The sequence below is a fragment of the Oncorhynchus tshawytscha genome, linkage group LG08 (genome assembly GCF_018296145.1).
Source record: "Oncorhynchus tshawytscha isolate Ot180627B linkage group LG08, Otsh_v2.0, whole genome shotgun sequence".
NCBI lineage: Eukaryota > Metazoa > Chordata > Actinopteri > Salmoniformes > Salmonidae > Oncorhynchus > Oncorhynchus tshawytscha.
The window spans coordinates 32,557,970-32,579,216 of record NC_056436.1 but is presented as its reverse complement, the minus strand read 5'-3'; the positions used below and the strand labels follow the sequence as shown (position 1 = coordinate 32,579,216).

General features: G+C 43.5%; 1 protein-coding gene across 3 annotated transcripts in view; it reads left to right on the top strand.

The window, feature by feature from the left end:
- LOC112256611 (low density lipoprotein receptor adapter protein 1-B) overlaps positions 1-13,728 on the top strand; it is a 54,237-nt gene extending 40,509 nt beyond the window's left edge. Inside the window, exons 6-10 of one of the 3 annotated variants that reach the window (XM_024429962.2) lie at positions 2,083-2,178; positions 7,963-8,096; positions 8,848-8,882; positions 11,679-11,710; positions 12,654-13,728. In XM_024429962.2, the coding sequence (XP_024285730.1) occupies positions 2,083-2,178; positions 7,963-8,096; positions 8,848-8,882; positions 11,679-11,710; positions 12,654-12,700 (344 nt within the window). In that variant the 3' untranslated portion in view covers positions 12,701-13,728. The other 2 variants (XM_024429963.2, XM_024429960.2) reach the window with 2 other exon arrangements.
- The last annotated feature ends 7,519 nt before the right edge of the window (positions 13,729-21,247 follow it).

Sequence of the window (21,247 nt, the reverse complement as noted above, 5' to 3'; positions counted from 1 at the left end):
CTAGTATAGCTTTGATATTGACTGTGTGAACTCTCAATATTTTTGGGCGTTGTTTCAATGCCTGACGGCATTCTCTCACACCCTGTCTGGGGGTTATCCCCGTGCAGTGTTGCCACCGGAGGGGAAAGAGGGCACAGCCACCCAGGGAATAGTTTGGAACCCAGCCACCACTCAGCGACCTTGGCTCTCCTGGGGAATGGGACACACGGGGGGTGCATGTTTTTTGATGCCTCTGCTGGACAATGTCGAAGGAGTCCTAAAAGGGACTTCATGTAACCATTGCCCTTGGGGGACAAGCTGACACGTGCTTTTAATCGCCACAGAAATTAATGGAGGCATGAGTTACAGTAGGTCAGCACCCAGGCCTTTTGACGAATGATCAAACCTGCAGGCAGACTGCGTATGGTCAGACCTGCAGGCAGACTGCGTATGGTCAGACCTGCAGGCGTATGTGTATGCTTGAGCAAGAACCTCCCCTTTCACCATGGGGGCAAGAAAACATGCATGCAATGCATAAACATAGTGGATACTGAGGTTGTGTGTGTGTGTGTAGAGACTCACCTAATGTGAACATGTAGACCAGTGTTTCCCAACTCCAGTCCTCCAGTAAACCCAACAGCAGCACACACTTTTTTTTGTAGCTCCAGACAAACTCACCCGATTCGACTCATTGAAGGATTGATGACAAGTTGAATAAGGTGTTTGTCCGGGACTACAACAAAAATGTGTTGTGTTGGGGGTACTGGAGGACTGGAGTTGGGGTGTTGGGGGTACTGGAGGACTGGAGTTGGGGTGTTGGGGGTACTGGTGTTGGGGGTACTGGAGTTGGGTGTTGGTGGTACTGGAGTTGGGTGTTGGGGGTACTGGAGGACTGGTGTTGGGAGCACTGGAGTTGGAGGACTGGAGTTTGGGTGTTGGGGTACTGGAGGACTGGTGTTGGGGCTACTGGAGGACTGGATTTGGGGTGTTGGGGGTACTGGAGTTGGGGTGTTGGGGGTACTGGAGTTGGGGTGTTGGGAGGACTGGAGGACTGGTGTTGGGAGGACTGGAGTTGGGGTGTTGGGGGTACTGGAGGACTGGAGTTGGGGTGTTGGGGGTCCTGGAGGACTGGAGTTGAGGAACACTGCTGTAGACCAACTGAAATTCAGAGAAACAATTATTCTCCAGGAAAGCTCTGTCTCTTTGGGTCAGTGCCTCACGCTGCAACCTGTGCCCTGCACCCGTTCAGGTAAGAATGTTAGGAGAGGAGACAGGCTTTATTCACGTGACCCAGATGCTCCTTATTAAAGCAGTGGAGGAACTGCCTGCATGATGGACTGGTTCCTGAAGCTACAGACCTGACCACTGTTTGGTTCTACTCAATTTAAATCTCCTGGCCCAAGGCCACTGACTGGCATGGTTAAGTGTAGGCGCTACAGAAGCTTTTGGTCCTTGTGGCATCTTCAACCCCTCATGTCTAAATGTTTAGGTGCATTCGTAAATTCAGTCTGGCTATGTACTCCGATTTCAGAGCACCCTCGTCTGAGTGTGCCAGACTACAGAATAACTGATGAATTTACGAACCGGTGTTAGTTGAATATTACCGGCATTAGTGAACGTTGGCAAAAAAACGTAATTCAATTGTTTCCAGCAGCACAGTTAGCCACCAACGCTCTAGATAACATCAAAACAGCCTAACCAGCTCTGCTAGGGTGAGTAAAATAGTCAGAGGTTCTCTCATTTGTGTCTGGAAGTAGCTAGCAAGTTTAGCCAGTTGGCTTGAGCGCTTGTGAGGTCAGAACACTTGGATCAACACTATCGGCCTGAGTGTCCAGTGTGCGCTCTAAAGAATCTCAAATATTTGAGACGCTCTGAATTTACGAGCGGACAATCTGACAATGCTCTGCATTTACGAATGCCCAGAGCGCACTCCAGAGTGAATTTATGAACACACCCATAGTGTTGTTTGGTCAAGTGCCCGATATCTGCTAAGAATGATGAACAGTGGTTTACAGACATTACAAACATGATCAGCTAGACATTAATATTCTAGATGATTGAACCTCTCTTTTCCCTCAGTCTTTCTATCTCTCTCCTCCACAGACAAGGAGAAGCGTGTGAAGTCGGGGTCGGATGGGGAAGGAGCCAGTAGTAGCCAGTCGGAGAGCTCGGCAAGCCTGGGCAGTCTGAAGGGAGGAGGTGAGTCACCAACCATAACGTCTCTGTGCCTCAAGGATGGAAAGATATTCAAAAGGCAAGATATTCATATAGCCCAGGGGCAGGTGATGATAATCTGGTGCATGTTGAGTCCTTTGTCTTGGAGTCAATTTTAGCCTAAATCCACCATCACGCACTCATGCTGGTTACTGTCTTTGTTCTTCTGTAGTTACTGGCTTGATCAATACTTCCTTGAGGTCTGTTTTTCTCAGAATCTTGTCTCTCTGATTGTATTTTTTTTTAAAGATATTTGGCACAGAGGAATGTTAAGGAGGTAGGTGACCTCTGGCATGTAAGCTTGAGTCCAACAACAGGAAACAGTTTGTTTGAAAAGCTTGAGGGATCTACATTCTTTGTGGCTGTTCGGTTCCTCGTCCATGGAATTCTGTAAGCCAAGAGATTCTAGTCCCTGTGACCGTTTCCTCATCCTGCTGGTGAGGCATATTTAGCTTCAGACCCTGAAGTACTGTGTTGCCCTCTCTTCTGAGGGACCTGAGTTCATATCCGTTTGGACCTAGTATCTAGGTGTATGGCAATAATAAACTATAAACTATGTAAGCAGGCAGTATATGAAAATGAGTGTGTGGACGGGGGGGCCAACCATAAATAGTGCAGAGCCTCCACCTAGTGGGAATATACCCCTACAGTGTGTGAGTGTGTACAGTACCGGTCAAAAGTTTGGACACACCTACTCATTCAAGGGATGTTCTTGATTTTTTTATTTTTTTTACAATTTTCTACATTGTAGAATAATAGTGAAGACAAACTATAAAGTAACACATATGGAATCATGTAGTAACCAAAAAAGTGTATACACTGCTCAAAAAAATAAAGGGAACACTAAAATAACACATCCTAGATCTGAATGAATGAAATATTCTTATGAAATACTTTTTTCTTTACATAGTTGAATGTGCTGACAACAAAATCACACAAAAATTATCAATGGAAATCAAATTTATCAACCCATGGAGGTCTGGATTTGGAGTCGCACTCAAAATTAAAGTGGAAAACCACACTACAGGCTGATCCAACTTTGATGTAATGTCCTTAAAACAAGTCAAAATGAGGCTCAGTAGTGCGTGTGGCCTCCACGTGCCTGTATGACCTCCCTACAATGCCTGGGCATGCTCCTGATGAGGTAGCGGATGGTCTCCTGAGGGATCTCCTCCCAGACCTGGACTAAAGCATCCGCTAACTCCTGGACAGTCTGTGGTGCAACGTGGCGTTGGTGGATGGAGCGAGACATGATGTCCCAGATGTGCCCAATTGGATTCAGGTCTGGGGAACGGGCGGGCCAGTCCATAGCATCAATGCCTTCCTCTTGCAGGAACTGCTGACACACTCCAGCCACATGAGGTCTAGCATTGTCTTGCATTAGGAGGAACCCAGGGCCAACCGCACCAGCATATGATCTCACAAGGGGTCTGAGGATCTCATCTCGGTACCTAATGGCAGTCAGGCTACCTCTGGCGAGCACATGGAGGGCTGTGCGGCCCCCCAAAGAAATGCCACCCCACACCATGACTGACCCACCGCCAAACCGGTCATGCTGGAGGATGTTGCAGGCAGCAGAACGTTCTCCACAGCGTCTCCAGACTGTCACATCTGTCACATGTGCTCAGTGTGAACCTGCTTTCATCTGTGAAGAGCACAGGGCGCCAGTGGCGAATTTGCCAATCTTGGTGTTCTCTGGCAAATGCCAAACGTCCTGCACAGTGTTGGGCTGTAAGCACAACCCCCACCTGTGGACGTCGGGCCCTCATACCACCCTCATGGAGTCTGTTTCTGACCGTTTGAACAGACACATGCACATTTGTGGCCTGCTGGAGGTCATTTTGCAGGTCTCTGGCAGTGCTCCTCCTGCTCCTCCTTGCACAAAGGCAGAGGTAGCGGTTCTGCTGCTGGGTTGTTGCCCTCCTACGGCCTCCTCCACGTCTCCTGATGTACTGGCCTGTCTCCTGGTAGCGCCTCCATGCTCTGGACACTACGCTGACAGACACAGCAAACCTTCTTGTCACAGCTTGCATTGATGTGCCGTCCTGGATGAGCTGCACTACCTGAGCCACTTGTGTGGGTTTTAGACTCCGTCTCATGCTACCACTAGACTGAAATCACCGCCAGCATTCAAAAGTGACCAAAACATTAGCCAGGAAGCATAGGAACTGAGAAGTGGTCTGTGGTCGCCACCTGCAGAACCACTCCTTTATTGGGGGTGTCTTGCTAATTGCCTATAATTTCCACCTGTTGTCTATTCCATTTGCACAACATCATGTGAAATGTATTGTCAATCAGTGTTGCTTCCTAAATGGACAGTTTGATTTCACAGAAGTGTGATTGACTTGGAGTTACATTGTGTTGTTTAAGTGTTCCCTTTATTTTTTTGAGCAGTATGTATGTATGTATGTATGTATGTATGTATGTATGTATGTATGTATGTATGTATGTATGTATGTATGTATGTATGTATGTATGTATGTATGTATGTATGTATGTATGTATACACACACAATAATTAGTAAAGATCTGGTACCAGGGTTTAGTGCCTCAAGAGTGCTCAAAGATATTTTAAAAGGTGGATCCCTTCCCTTCAACACAATAAAAGAAACAAGAATACTGCTAAATCCCAAATAAATTTAAGGTCCTGTGTCCAAGAATCCGTTCCAAGCTTTACTGGCGCCTGACCTGAGGTGCAGCGCGCGAATGGAAACGGTCAACGGACCTGTGGCTGTCCCAATAAAACACAGCTCGACAGTTTATTTTGTGAAAACAAACTAAATGGTGCTCTTTCATTTAAACGGGACCACTCAAACTATTAACTCCTCTCACTTTTACCACGACCGTGGCAATGCGCTCTGTCTGTCTGTCTGTCTGTCTGTCGACAGGATTTGTACGTACGTACGTACGTACTTCCAAACCCTCACTGTGATTAAGTAAATGTTTGTCATACTTTTATTTTCACTGGTGAGCGAGTTACACAACTTTACACTGCTTGAAACAACTAATTAGCAAACGTCGATAGCTTGTAGTTTTCAATAGTCTTCCCTCACTCGCATTGCACAGTTCCCTAGCAACCGCTCAGTCTCCCAAATATGTCCCACATGCAACAATACCAGTACATACTTAAGGAATAAGGCATGAGGGTGTGTGGTATATGGCCAATATACCATGGCCAAGGGCTGTTCTTATGTATAACGCAATGCAGAGTGCCCGGATACAGACCTTAGCCGTGGTATATTGGCCACCTACCACAAACCCCCGCGGTGCCTTATTGCTATTATAAACTGGTGACCAATGTAATTAGAGCAGTAAAAACAAATGTTTTGTCATACCCGCGGTATGCAGTCTGATATACCACGGCTGTCAGCCAATCAGCATTCAGGGCTCAACCCACCCAGTTTATAATAAGTTATACAGTCTGTGCTAAAAAAACAACTAAGTAACCAGGGGGTTTACAGCTGCATTCCAGATCCCTACACCATACAGTACCTCTGGCACTCTTGAGTTCTCCCTCTTCTCCTCTCTGGGATCATGGGGATCAGTCACTGTGTGACACATACAGAACAGCCTTAAAACATCGTCTTAGCCACGCGCCCCCGTCTTCTGTCCAGTTGGACCCCAGCCAGCCAGAGTGGGATCCCTCAGCTGACACTTAACATGGGCCGGGACTGGATCAGCTCGAGATCACAAAAGGATCAGTGCCATTTGGGTTCAGAGATTTATAGATCCTCTCTAGAGAGAGGATAAAACCCTTGACCTGGAAATTATATTTTTGTAACAGAGGGGCTTTAGTGTAAGGGGATTGCAGCCCTGTCACTTTATTTTTGGCAGTACATGAGCTATGACTCACAGAGGGATGTGTGGGTTAGACCCATAATGAAGTGGTATTGACAGAGATGCAACGTGCTCACAGTAAGTATACACCACCTGGGAGCCTCAGGAAGGTGTGTTGCTGGAGCCCCTCCTGATAGTTTCCTGCTCATCACACAAACTAGTGTTTGTGTGCTGACGTGTGCATCTCTATGCACATGCTCCCGTGTCCTCTCCACTTGGAGATGTAGTTTCTTAGAGGCCTGTAACATGATACTCCTGTTTGCCGCTCACTCCCTGGGGCAAGCCTGCCAGACGATGCCCAGACCCCAACTCCAAAGCATGCAAACATTTAAAAACGATATGTTGCTTATGCTTTTATCTATCAAATGTATTGCACAACTAGTTGCCTGATGACACGTGATTGGAGAAGGAGTCTCATTTCATACAAGGGCATTTGTCTACATTCCCTCTTCTCGGTTACCTTTGACCTTTTTCGAAAGGAGGACAGAGAGGACCCAACAGTTGAGCAAATCTAATTAAGAAAAGGCCAAGTTCTTCTAAGGAGAAAGAAGGATAGGTGCTTTAACCTGTTGAGTGTAGGGGGCAGTGTTTGGATGAAAAACGTACCCAAATGAAACGGCCTATTTCTCAGGTCCAGAATCAAGAATATGCATATAATTGTCAGATTAGGATAGAAAATACTAAAGTTTCTAAAACTGTCATAATATTGTCTGTGAGTATAACAGAACTGATATTGCAGGCGAAAACCTGAGGAAAATCCAATCCGGACGTGCTGTTTTTCCTGAAAGCTCTCTGTTCCATAGCCTGCCTTCGCTCCATTTAAAGGGATATCAACCAGATTCCTTGTCCCATAGTGTGAACAGTCTTTAGACAGTTTCAGGCTTTTATTTTGAAAAATGAGCGAGAAAGATCACATCGCGTCATTGTATGGCTGTGTGCCAGCAGCGTTTTGCATGCGCAACAGCTTGGAGCAGACATTTTCTCTTTCCTATTGAAGAAGCTACAGTTCCGGTTGAAATATTATCGTTGATATATTGTAAAAACAACCTGAGGATTGATTATAAAAAACGTTTGACATGTTTCTACGAACTTTACGGATGCTATTTGGAATTTGTCTAGCCTGGTCGTGATCGCTCGAGCCTGTGGATTTCTGAAAACGCGCCAATCAAATGGAGGTATTATGGATATAAAAATCATCTTTATGGAACAAAAGGAACATTTATTGTGTAACTGGGAGTCTCGTGAGTGCAAACATCCGAAGATCAAAGGTAAGCGATTCATTTGATTGCTTTTCTGACTTTCGTGACCTATCTACTTGCCTGCTAGCTGTTTAATGTTTTGTCTACTGAGAGAGATGTCCTTACATAAACGCTTGGTATGCTTTCGCCGAAAAAAGCTTTTTTGAAATCTGACAAGCCAGGTGGATTAACAACAAACTAAGCTGCGTTTTGCTATATTGCACTTGTGATTTCATGAAAATTTTAAAAACAAAAATAGTAATTTTATTTGAATTTTGCACTCTGCAATTCAGCGGATGTTGACGAAAATGATCCCACTAACGGGATGGGTGCATGAAGAAGTTAATGGAGCCAAGTACAACTTTGAGACGGGTTTAGAGAACTGAGATTTGACCTCTTCAAGGGACCGGCGACAGTTAGTCTGACCAGACAATCGATGCTCAGACAATTAGGAGGGGTAATAAGGAAGGCTTGTTCCTAATGATTCCGGTTAATGTTATGTTTGCATATGATGATTATAAGTGTGCATGAGTATTGGTGCAAGTATGCTATGATAAATTACTTGGTAGACGTCTCACTTGTACAGCTTGTAATGTAATTTAGGCAATACTTTTTTTGTAAGTCTGTTTTAAAAGTCAGGTTTGTATATGTCTCTGAGTTCCATTAAGTATGTTTGCTTTCCATTGTTTTATAGAAGTGGCCACAGGAAACCTTCTAGACTTGGCAGAGGGGGCGAACATGGCACTGGTCCACTCGGGGACAAAGGAGAGCGAGCTGGACCCTTTCATGGTGCACAACCACTCCACAGAGAACAACAATACTGTATGGGTAAGAGAATGGGGGCTAGAATAGCACTACTGGAGCTGCACAGGCTTGATAAGAGGGGCAATGCTTTATGGATGACAACCCAAGGCTTGGCGAGCATATGTTTTGCTACAACTAGCTGTATGGGTTAGATAAAATGGATGGAACAGTATACTGTACGGGTAAGATGGAAACAATACAGTATTGGCAATAGCTCCTAGCATACACGCTTTATTCAAAGGCAGGGTATTTATACTAGAGCAATTTTTCTCAACCCTGGTCCTCCAGTACCCCAACAGTACACTGTTTAGTTTTATCCCTGGACAAACACACCTCATTGAGACCTTGAGGATAGGTTGACAAGTTGAATCAAGTGTGCTTGTCTAGAGTTGCAATACAAATGTGTACAGTAAGGGGGGTACTGGAGGACCAGGGTTGGGAAACACTGTACTAGTGTATATGTATGGGTTGAGTTAAGCTCAGGACAATGGTGCATTGAAAAGGACAATACTTGTCAGAGTCCCCATAACAGGGGAGGGTGTCAGGTTGTTACTCTGCAATTATATACTTATTTGGATAGAGGTGTGTGTTAACTTTAGCTGTACCTTTTTAAATCTACTGTAAAACCATAAGAGCCGTTTGATGCCATTATCTATATTGGAGATCACTTCCTGCAGTGTACCTACTGTAAACCTTTTCTAAATGTTTTTAACAGTATTTAAATTACTTTGACATTGTCTTCTTTCACTGACCTTGTCTGTTTTTTTTCTGGTAGGAGCTTGAGGATGGTCTGGATGAAGCTTTCTCAAGGTGGGTGATGTTACTGTACCTCGTCCAGTTCCCCTCCACACACACACTCTGCTCTGGAAATAGCCAGTGGTTCGGGCTCGTCTCATAAATGCTGCCACTCCCTCCTCCTGGCTCGTTGCGCTTATATCTTAGAAACAGACTGTTTTCAGTTCACTGGCGTCAACACCACACTTAGTCGTCATCTGCTTTCTCAGCCTCTTTCTTTTGGCCCCCACATGCAGTGATTTAACAAGTAAGTTTTCAAGTTGGGATAGATTGACTCTGGCAGACGAATGGTTGTGGTTGAGGGATAAATACAGAGCGTTGGTTTTCGGTCACACAACTAGCAGGTTCATGGTTGACTGGACATGTCCTTCAGTGTATTCCTTGTGCTTTTGCACAGACTGGGATTACTCAAGGGCTCATTTTAAGCTAACCCAACTCATGCAGAGCTCAAAAGACGCCATTTTGTTTCAATCAACCCCGATGGGGTTTTGAGGCCTACTGTGGAGTTTGGGGAGCTGAATCACAATTCCCAATATATTTATCTGTTTTCTAATGTCTACCACAAAGTAAGAGTCTAATTCCAGTCTTGTCAGTGCTTTAATTTCCCCCAGGACTCTCTTAATTTTCTCAGTTGAAACTGACAGTGGCCTCCTCTGTCTGTCTGGAGGTAGGGACAGTTTGCTTCATAGACTGGTAATCAAGCCATCTAACGCTGTTATCAGATAATTATTTGTCTGCGCACACAGTAATTACTCACTAAGCTGTTAATATCTGCTGCGGTGTCTGTTGCTGTGATTAACGAGGGGACTCTGGAGAAGTGATTGTCTTAATTGAGGGAAATTTAGGAGGTTCAAGCCTTTGAGGAGGCAGAGGATCTGGTGCAAGCCTTTTGAGGAGGCAGAGGATCTGGTGCAAGCCTTTTGAGGAGGCAGAGGATCTGGTGCAAGCCTTTTGAGGATCTGGTGCAAGCCTTTTGAGGAGGCAGAGGATCTGGTGCAAGCCTTTTGAGGAGGCAGAGGATCTGGTGCAAGCCTTTTGAGGAGGCAGAGGATCTGGTGCAAGCCTTTTGAGGAGGCAGAGGATCTGGTGCAAGCCTTTTGAGGAGGCAGAGGATCTGGTGCAAGCCTTTTGAGGAGGCAGAGGATCTGGTGCAAGCCTTTTGAGGAGGCAGAGGATCTGGTGCAAGCCTTTTGAGGAGGCAGAGGATCTGGTGCAAGCCTTTGAGGAGGCAGAGGATCTGGTGCAAGCCTTTGAGGAGGAGGCAGAGGAGAGGATCTGGTGCAAGCCTTTGAGGAGGCAGAGGATCTGGTGCAAGCCTTTGAGGAGGCAGAGGATCTGGTGCAAGCCTTTGAGGAGGCAGAGGATCTGGTGCAAGCCTTTGAGGAGGCAGAGGATCTGGTGCAAGCCTTTTGAGGAGGCAGAGGATCTGGTGCAAGCCTTTTGAGGAGGCAGAGGATCTGGTGCAAGCCTTTTGAGGAGGCAGAGGATCTGGTGCAAGCCTTTTGAGGAGGCAGAGGATCTGGTGCAAGCCTTTTGAGGAGGCAGAGGATCTGGTGCAAGCCTTTGAGGAGGCAGAGGATCTGGTGCAAGCCTTTGAGGAGGCAGAGGATCTGGTGCAAGCCTTTGAGGAGGCAGAGGATCTGGTGCAAGCCTTTGAGGAGGCAGAGGATCTGGTGCAAGCCTTTGAGGAGGCAGAGGATCTGGTGCAAGCCTTTGAGGAGGCAGAGGATCTGGTGCAAGCCTTTGAGGAGGCAGAGGATCTGGTGCAAGCCTTTGAGGAGGCAGAGGATCTGGTGCAAGCCTTTGAGGAGGCAGAGGATCTGGTGCAAGCCTTTGAGGAGGCGTTGAGCCAATGGTGAAACGAAGTGGCATATGGACTGACCTTGATGATCTGCTGATGTCAGTACTTGTAGACTCACTTCTTTTTTTTTGTTCCATGCCTGTTGCTGATAAATGCGTATGGAGAGTTTTTCATTACTTAGGCTGCCACTTCAAAGTCTCTGTCACTGGACTCAAACAAGCTGGCTCTTTTTAGTATGAATTTTCTAAAAAGACCCAGTGATGACAGAAAAATTAGATTCTGTCTGAGACCTTAGTCTTCCTCAAGACTGGGCTGTTTGTCCACACGTAGGGAGTTTATAATCAATCGGGTATATTTTGTTGTTGCTAATGCTTGTTCTTTCCTTTCTTTTCTTAGGGAATGGGGTGGAGTGAGGTCAAACTTTTCCTCTGTGTTTGAGGAAAGAGCTTTCAGTAAAAGGCAGTTAATTGGCAGTAGGGCTTCGGTTCCTCCAAATATGCTGTGGGTGGTAGAATGGGGTAGCAGAAGTCTGGAAGTCAAAGGACGCATGTAATGTAGACAGTGGTTTTCCTCCTTCAGGACTTCTTGTGAATCCAAGAACAGTTTTCGTGTCAATCCTCCATCCTTGTATATTAGTGTTTTACTAGTTCTAAAACCTATACAGTGTTGACATTTCTTCCCTTTATTCTCTGCGTGAGTGATTAAGTTCAGCTGTATGGTCATGTAAACCTCACCCTGTACATCCCTTTAAACAATGGTATGTAGCAAAGTTGAGCCCATGGCTTTTTCTCAATACTGATACTGACCTTGGACTAATGAGCCATTGCTCTAAATCAAGGGATTACAGTGACACCTTCCGGCGTAAAAGGTTACTGGAAACTTTGGGCATGGGTGGACATCCTCTGCAGTTCCTCATTATGACTATAGGGGACATGATTTTCTAATCTTTTAGTACTGGTATGAGGTTCTAACAGCTGTCTGACATTTTACATTTCCTTTGCACCCCTCAGCCGCAGTCTGGATAGCTTTGAATCATACTCAGGTAATGATGTCATCCATTGGATGTGCCGTGTCCCCCCCAGTCACCACCACTACATTCACCACTCTCATCCAAACTGTGACCCCCTCTGTCACTCTCTTGTCCTCACTGCACCCAGCCCATCTGTCTGAGCATGGATGTGTACATTACTGCCACGATGTAGTTGCATATCTCGATGTAGGAGTATTCTGTTACCACAGCTCGGAACCCTGTCCTATTGATTTTCCCTATTGACGATGCTGAGGTAATGAAGGGCTCAAACCGAGAAGTACCCATATGATTTAAGTTTGGACTAGAGGATCCTACTTAAAACCAGCAAAGTGCACAGAGGCTGGGAAGGCTGTGCTGTGTATGGAAGGCAGGGTTCTATGCTAACGTGTTGATGTGTTATTTATTCTCATTTTGTCCATGCCTCGGATTTGTGGTGTTCTTCTTTATAATCATCAGCCATTTCACCGTTGTTGCCACATCACTAAATGAGTGATGACATGGTGAGCCAAGTGGTTACTGTGGTAGCAGTGAAGTGTTGAAAGTGTCTGGCGTGTGTTGAAACAGTCTTGTGTCATGTCTGAGAGCTGTAGTCGTGTGAAGAGATTGTCTTACTTAGATGACCATACCGCACTGTTTGATTATTTCACACAACATGCCTCTACTGTTTAGTTCTGGATACTGTAACATGAGACCAACACAGTATTTGTAGTTACACTTACTCAAATTTGACACATTTGTGTATAGTATATTTAATGTCTAGTTCAACAATGTTTGCTTGTAGCCAATACACACATTTGACCATTTTAAATTGTACTACTGCACAATGCTTTTCAATGTTAATGCAACGACATCTCCATTCATTTCAATGTATTGAGTGTTCACATCCCATCTGTTATATGGTATCTTTTGCCTGATGAATGTGATAAGTGAAATGTCTTTCCTTCTCCCCGTCTAGACTCGCTGAGTCTCGCAATAACCCCCAGGTCCTGGACATTGGGGTAAACCCTCAGGACTTCAACACCGAAGAGTGCCTGTCCCCAACTAACTGGGACAAAACGGACGCAGACAACACCGAGAAAGACGATATGTTTGGGTTCTAAGGGTGGAGCCACTGCGGACTCGAGGCATTGAGGAAGGCAGAGAAAGATCGAGGGAGTGAAAGCAGTAGAGGCAGTGACTGGGATGTCTGTGAAATAGTAGTGCCATGGAGTTTGTACCTGATTCTCCCTGAAAGTCCACTCAATGGCGCCATCTTGAGGGATGTGACTGTTTGTGCATCTAGCTGACCAACCAGGTGAGACCTTCCTGAGCAGAGAGCCTCCAGAACTCATACCAAAGCAATGTATCCATTTGTTTATTTTAATTAAACGTTAAACATGCAGCCATCTGGTGTTAAATTCAACTGTGTATTCATTTTTTATCTTTCTATTTGCCCACTGTATATGTGTCTACTGGTATGTTTGAACTGTGTGTATACAATTTAAGTATGTATCTACTGTATACATAAGCTGATAGAGCTATATTTGATCATTTTTTGAGCATTTGGTGAAGGCGCAGTTAAGCATTTAGAGGCAGAAAATGGATAAAACAGGTTAAACCTATGGTCAGTGTTTGATGTGGAGTCAGGGCTAATGCCATGGTTATGTTCCCTATGTTAATGTACCTGTGGATGGAGGGGAATTTTCACAGGTGATGGATTGAAAGCCACCAGCTGAACTCCAGCCCTGATGCCAAATATAAGAATAATGAGTGCGGGTGACTCATCTGTGCTCTAATAATTGGGCAAACAGGCTTGATCAAAATTAACTTGCATATATAATGTGTGAGTTGTGTGTATATGAATTAATCTTTTATTCTATTGCTAGATCTATTTTTGCACTCTACTCATCCCTCTCCAAAGCACATACTTTCATGTTAGGGATTGTTATAACATCAAACTCTTACATATACCACTGTAATGTTGTCTATGACCTTGTTTGTGCTAATAAAGATTTGATAGTTTACTCATCAGTTTGGGTATGAGGATTTGAGGTCGTCTCAGTGTTAATGTCTGACATTTTTCTTAGTTTGAAATGTATTTAAATCATTTCCGGGTTTGTTACTCCTATTGAATTCAATAAAATGTATGTATCAATGTGAGGCTGTTTTAATAATCTACTGTACATGTACACACACCGCACCAGTTACAAATATTACAGCTCAGCTTTCTCTCATAGGCCACCTGTGGTTACATTCAAGTAACTCATGAGTCATAACATTGGCATTAAACATGTTATTTGTGGGTAAAACAATTGGCCAATGCCATATTAAACAAATTCGATGGTATCCAAATGAAATATTTTTGTGCATTTGTCAAATTTAACTGATATCCATAATGTGATTGAACTCATTGTCCTTTCTTGAGCATGCACCTGCTACGACCCCAACAGTTATTTTTGGGCCGTGCAGTAGCTAATTTGACAAAAGTGGTGAGATGGCTAGCTATCTTTGACACCGTTCAGCTAGTTATTAAAAAAAATATCAACCCATACAACCAACTATTAAACTTTTGCGTTAGATCGATAAACATGTTTCTGAGGGGAGGGTGAGGCGAAGTGCTTACGAGGTAGCTAACCATCTTGAACATTTCACTTTTCCCCGAACTTGGAAACTGTAAATGATGCCGACCTTAGCTAGTTGGCATCATTTAATTTTTGAAGCAGGTCACCTCTTTCAATAACAGTGAATAAGATGTAAAATGTTAGTGTGAGAGCTATGCATAATATGATGAATGCATTTTCCAGCTGTAGTTTTCGACCTCGCTACTCTAGTACCTAAGGGATGGATTGAAATTTACAGAATCGGTACATGGGGGAGGGTCATGCTTTTCATTTCTGTCAAGGGGAGGGTTTCATATTTTTTAAATGTAGTCCAGGGAAGGGTCACGTAATTGATGTAATTTCAATATTACTGTGTTTTAGAATGAGTTGTGTATTAGGCTATATACCTGTGTGTCCAATGCAGCCCCTCATCTCTGGTTCTCTGCTGGGCATGCAATATCAAATGCATCTATAGGCTATTTAGTGTGGTCTCAATCAAGTGATCCATAGGCTACGAATTGCATGCTTGGAGAAGCACAGAGCAAAGTTGTATTTCTAAGATCGCTGCTGGGATGGGGAAAATAAAACCAGGCTGCATAACACACGCCAATGGATATTCCAACCCTGAGTCTGTTTTGATCTTGCTGATCCAAAAATGTTTTTGTGCTGCCTAACCAATGCGGTGCTGGGTGTAGTGCTACACTGGCAGGTCAGGAGGAGAGTCAAAGAATTCTTCTGAAAATAATTTTTGATTGGGCCTAGTCCAAAAATATGCCATATCTCGCACACGGACTAGAGTATGTTCTGCTCAGTTTGAGAAGGAGAGGGCGAAGATGAGGTCAAAGAGGTCAAATTTGATAGCTTGCTACTACTATAATTCATTTGAATAAAAACAGTTTTTTGCCATTATGTATTTATCAGAGTTATTGACCACACAATAAGCCAGATTCTAGTTACTTGCATTGTGGTGCTGAAACTTGAACCAGCAGTCGCGGAACAATCAATCAAAAATGGATAGCTCATGGTGCTGAAAGTAGGCTAATTTCAACCATATTCATTTAGACTAATAAAAACGAGGGCTTTGTTTTGGAGCCTATTTCCTCCTTTTTAAGAAATACGAGCTAGGCCTACCTGTTTGACAGATGAAATTAAGCTATAGGCTGCTATATACACATAGATTTATCGGCCAATTCCTCCACTCACCGTGCACTCTTTAAATAACCTATCTCCATGTCAGTGAAGGGCTGTGAGGTTAAAATCAAAACTCTATCTGTAGAAGATGTTTAAACCCAGACAGCTTTTAGGGAAACACTTGTGACCTTCTCTCGTTTGGTTAAGCCAAGGAAGAAGAGTAGCCAGTAGTTAAAGCTTAAATATTTCTACGTTGGTAGGCCTACTGTCTGGGCTGGAAAGGTAGGCCTAATTTTTTAAAGTATCATGCTCAGATTCCTATTGATGTCTCAGATTTAATTATTTGTAAACAGGGACAGTTTTGTTACAAACAAGACACACTGATTTGGCAATGGAGAAATATAAGATGAACACAGGCCTATCTCTTGGTCTATTCTTAGCCTGTAATTTGCAATGCTATTGAGTCTGCCGATAAGAATGTGGTGATTGACAGAGTCGAAAGCCTTGGCCAGGTCGATGAAGACGGCTGCACAGCTGAGCTCGGAAACCAGATTGCATAGTGGAGAAGGTACGTTGGGATTCGAAATGGTCGGTGATCTGTTGATTAACTTGACTTTTGAAGATTTTAGAAAGGCAGGGCAGGATGGATATACAGTGGGGCAAAAAAGTCTTTAGTCAGCCACCAATTGTGCAGGTTCTCTCACTTAAAAAGATGAGGCCTGTAATTTTCATCATAGATACACTTCAACTATGACAGCCAAAATGAGAAAAAAAATCCAGAAAATCACATTGTAGGATTTTTTATGAATTTATTTTTAAAATTATGGTGGAAAATAAGTATTTGGTCAATAACAAAAGTTTCTCAATACTTTGTTATATACCCTTTGTTGGCAATGACAGAGGTCAAGCGTTTTCTGTAGGTCTTCACAAGGTTTTCACACACGGTTGCTGGTATTTTGGCCCATTCCTCCATGCAGATCTCCTCTAGAGCAGTGATGTTTTGGGGCTGTTGCTGGGCAACACGGACTTTCAACTCCCTCCAAAGATTTTCTATGGGGTTGAGATCTGGAGACTGGCTAGGCCACTCCAGGACCTTGAAATGCTTCTTACGAAGCCACTCCTTCGTTGCCCGGGTGGTGTGTTTGGGATCATTGTCATGCTGAAAGACCCAGCCACGTTTCATCTTCAATGCCCTTGCTGATGGAAGGAGGTTTTCACTCAAAATCTCACGATACATGGCCCCATTCATTCTTTCCTTTACACGGATCAGTCGTCCTGGTCCCTTTGCAGAAAAACAGCCCCAAAGCATGATGTTTCCACCCCCATGCTTCACAGTAGGTATGGTGTTCTTTGGATGCAACTCAGCATTCTTTGTCCTCCAAACACAACAAGTTGAGTTTTTACCAAAAAGTTATATTTTGGTTTCATCTGACATTCTCCCAATCTTCTTCTGGATCATCCAAATGCTCTCCAGCAAACTTCAGATGGGCCTGGACATGTACTGGCTTAAGCAGGGAGACACGTCTGGCACTGCAGGATTTGAGTCCCTGGCGGCGTAGTGTGTTACTGATGGTAGGCTTTGTTACTTTGGGCCCAGCTCTCTGCAGGTCATTCACTAGGTCCCCCCGTGTGGTTCTGGGATTTTTGCTCACCGTTCTTGTGATCATTTTGACCCCACGGGGTGAGATCTTGCATGGAGCGCCAGATCGAGGGAGATTATCAGTGGTCTTGTATGTCTTCCATTTCCTAATAATTGCTCCCACAGTTGATTTCTTCAAACTAAGCTGCTTACCTATTGCAGATTCAGTCTTCCCAGCCTGGTGCAGGTGTACAATTTGTTTCTGGTGTCCTTTGACAGCTCTTTGGTCTTGGCCATAGTGGAGTTTGGAGTGTGACTATTTGAGGTTGTGGACAGGTGTCTTTTATACTGATAACAAGTTCAAACAAGTGCCATTAATACAGGTAACGAGTTGAGGACAGAGGAGCCTCTTAAAGAAGAAGTTACAGGTCTGTGAGAGCTAGAAATCTTGCCTGTTTTTAGGTGACCAAATACTTATTTTCCACCATAATTTGCAAATAAATTAATTAAAAATCCTACAATGTGATTTTCTGGATTTTTTTTTCTCATTTTGTCTGTCATAGTTGAAGTGTACCTATGATGAAAATTACAGGCCTCTCATCTTTTTAAGTGGGAGAACTTGCACAATTGGCAGCTGACTAAATAATTTTTTGCCCCACTGTAGGTCTATAACAGTTTGGGTCTAGAATGTCTCCGCGGCAGCTTTCCAATCTTTGGGGATCTCAGACGATACGAAAGAGAGGTTGAATAGGCTAGTAACAGGATTAAGAACCGTTTCTAAAATCACATTTATTTATAAAGCCCTTTTTACATCAGTCGATGACACAAAGGGCTGTACAGAAACCCAGCCTAAAACCCCAAACAATGCAGATGTAGAAGCACAGGGACTAGAAAAAAACTCCCTAGAAAGGCAGGAACCTAGGAAGAAACCTAGAGAGGCACCAGGCTCTGAGGGGTGGCCAGTCCTCTTCTGGCTGTGCCGGGTGGAGATTATAACAGAACATGGCCAAGATGTTCAAACGTTCATAGATGACCAGCAGGGTCAGATAATAAAAGCGGCATATCAAAGGCTCTGGTCTGTCCAAGGAGTGAGGGTAAACAGTAAGGATGTTCTGTGCTATCCACTATGTTTTAATTATTATTTTGGGTATAGGCGAAGGTCACTTTTTTTTTTTCAAGAGTTTGAGGGTTTAGGTAAAATATATTTTTTGCTAAAGAGAGGTACGATTTTCTCCATGTAACCCTTATTATAAATAATGTTCACTCCCTGACGTTAGTAAAAACAATATAGCTAATTGTCATTTTGTGATTCTTAACGTTAGCCAACTCAAATATCTAGGGCTAAAGGTATTGCCTTTAAGGAAGTCAAATGTTCAGCCTGCTGTATAGACCCTATGGATTGTGTTTAGGAGCATTTTTACCTCTCCATGGTTAAAGTAGGAACAAAAATATATACGAGTGTGCTACATTTACTATCATCATACAATGCCTTCGGGAAGTATTCAGACCCCTTGACTTTTTCCACATTTTGTTAAATTACAGCCTTATTCTAAAATGGATTAAACCGTTTTTTCCCCCCCTCATCAATTTACACACAATACCCCATAATGACAAAGGGGGAAAAAAAACATTTAGACATTTTTGCTAATTTATTGAAAATAAAAACTGAAATATCACATTTACATAAGTATTCAGACCCTTTACTCAGTACTTTGTTTTAGCACCTTTGGCTGTGATTACATCCTCAAGTCTTCTTGGGTATGACGCTACAAGCTTGGCACACCTGTATTTGGGGAATTTCTCCCATTCTTCTCTGCAGATCCTTTCAAGCTCTGTCAGGTTGGATTGAGTGTTGCTGCACAGTTATTTTCATGTCTCTCCAGAGTTGTTTCATCGGGTTCAAGTTCAGGGACATTCAGAGACTTGTCCCGAAACCACTCCTGCGTTGTCTTGGCTGTGTGCTTAGGGTCGTTGTCCTGTTGGAAGGTGAACCTTCGCCCCAGTCTGAGTTCCTGAGTGCTCTGGAGCAGGTTTTCAACAAGGATCTCTCTGTACTTCGCTCCGTTCATCTTCACCTCGATCCTGACTAGTCTCCCAGTCCCTGGCGCTGAAAAACATCCCCACAGCATGATGCTGCCACCTCCATTGCGTCACCGTAGGGATGTTGCCAGGTTTCCTCCAGACGTGACGCTTGCCATTCAGGCCAAAGAGTTCAATCTTGGTTTCATCAGCCCAGAGAATCTTGTTTCTCCTGGTCTGAGAGTAGGTTCTCTGGTCTGAGAGTCTTGGGTGCCTTTTGGGAAACTCCAAGCGGGCTGTCATGTGCCTTTTACTGAGGAGTGGCTTCCATCTGGCCACTCTACCATAAAGGCCTGATTGGTGGAGTTCTGCAGAGATGGTTGTCCTTCTGGAAGGTTTTCCCATCTCCACAGAGGAACTCTAGAGCTCTGTCAGAGTGATCATAAGGTTCTTGGTCACCTCCCTGACCAAGGCCCTTCTTCCCCAATTGCTCAGTTGGCTGGGCGGCCAGCTCTAGGAAGAGTCTGGGTGGTTCAAAACATATTATATTTAAGAATGATGGAGGCTACTGTGTTCTTAGGGACTTTCCAATGCTGCAGAAATATTTTGGTATCCATCCCCATATCTGTGCCGACACAATCCTGTCTTGGAGCAATTCCTTCAACCTCACTGCTCGGTTTTTGCTCTGACATGCACTGTCAACTATGGGATCTTATATAGACAGGTGTGTGCCTTTCCCAATCATCTCCAATCAATTGAATTTACCACAGGTGGACTCCAATCAAGATGTAGAAACCTCTCAAGAATGATCAATGGAAACAGGATGCACCTGAGCTCAATTTCGAGTCTCATAGCATAGGTCTGAATAATTACGTAAATAAGGTATCTGTTTTTTATTTTTAATAAAATATGCAAAAATGTCTAAAAAACTGTTTTTGCTTTGTCATTATGGGGTATAGTGTGTAGATTGATGAGAAAAAAAAGCTATTTTATAAAAATGATAGAATAAGGTTGTAACGTAACCAAATGTGGAAAAAGTCTAGAGGTCTGAATACTTTCAGAATATTTAGTTAGGTATGTTATATCATGTTAATTTCTCTGGTGCACAAAACGTGTTACTATATTACACAAGTTTGCATTTTCAGCACATTATATTGAATGGAATTACACACTTTTTGCTTTAGATTGTTTAGTCATCACAAATACATTACCTCGATTGCTTTAAACATTTTAATATATTTGGTTTGGTACCATTGATTTTGTTATATGCGCCTGTCTGTGGCAGGATTTAGAACGTCATTAGCTATAATTTTTTAACTCATGGCACAGATAATTCTGGGCGCTTTGTATAAAAGTCCATGGCCGCACACCAATAAAAACTAACACTTAAATAACAGCCAACCCTTCAGTGTTGATATCCTATGCCAGGTCGTGATTCGTTGAAGTTAAATAACAAAGTTACTGATTTGTTTCTGCCCAACCTGGTCTGAGCATTTCATATTATTCTGTACATAAATCTGAGACACTACATTTAGTATGATATGTTACGTATGTATTAATTTGAGGATGTTCATCCATGTTGTATAATATGTTACGAATTGCAATTTGTACAATATGTTGCGATTTGCAATTCGTACAATATGTTGCGATTTGCAAACGTACAATATGTTGCGATTTGCAAACGTACAACATGTTACGAATTCCAACTTGTTGTGGCTAGCTAGGTGGCTAAAGCTAAAGTCAGCTAGCTGGCTAACATTAGCTAGGATATGGGTTAAGGTTAGGTTAAATGGTAAAAGTTAAGAGGAAAGGTTTGCTAAACTGGTTAAGGTTAGGGGAAGGGTTAGCTAACATGCTAAGTAGTTGTAAAGTAACTAAAATTATTAAGTAGTGGCAAAGTTGCTAATTAGCTACAATTGTCTGTGATGAGATTCGAACACACAACCTTTGGGTTGCTAGATGTTGGCGTTATACACCTACCCATCCACCCCGACCAACTGCCCTACTTTAATTTTTGCCTTAGTTAACCTTCTGTCTTATGTAACCATACGAAACATAACATATCATACTAATTCAACTGTTCTGGATGTACATTTACTATGTTACATCTAGTCTATGCGACCAGGCCTGAAGGTCTGCTCAATGACCACCCTCCCACGGCTCACACAGGCATTCTGCTCTAGGTCTGCAGCTTGTAGGGCACCATTATCATTATTTTGGATGGGAACTGAATAGAATGAC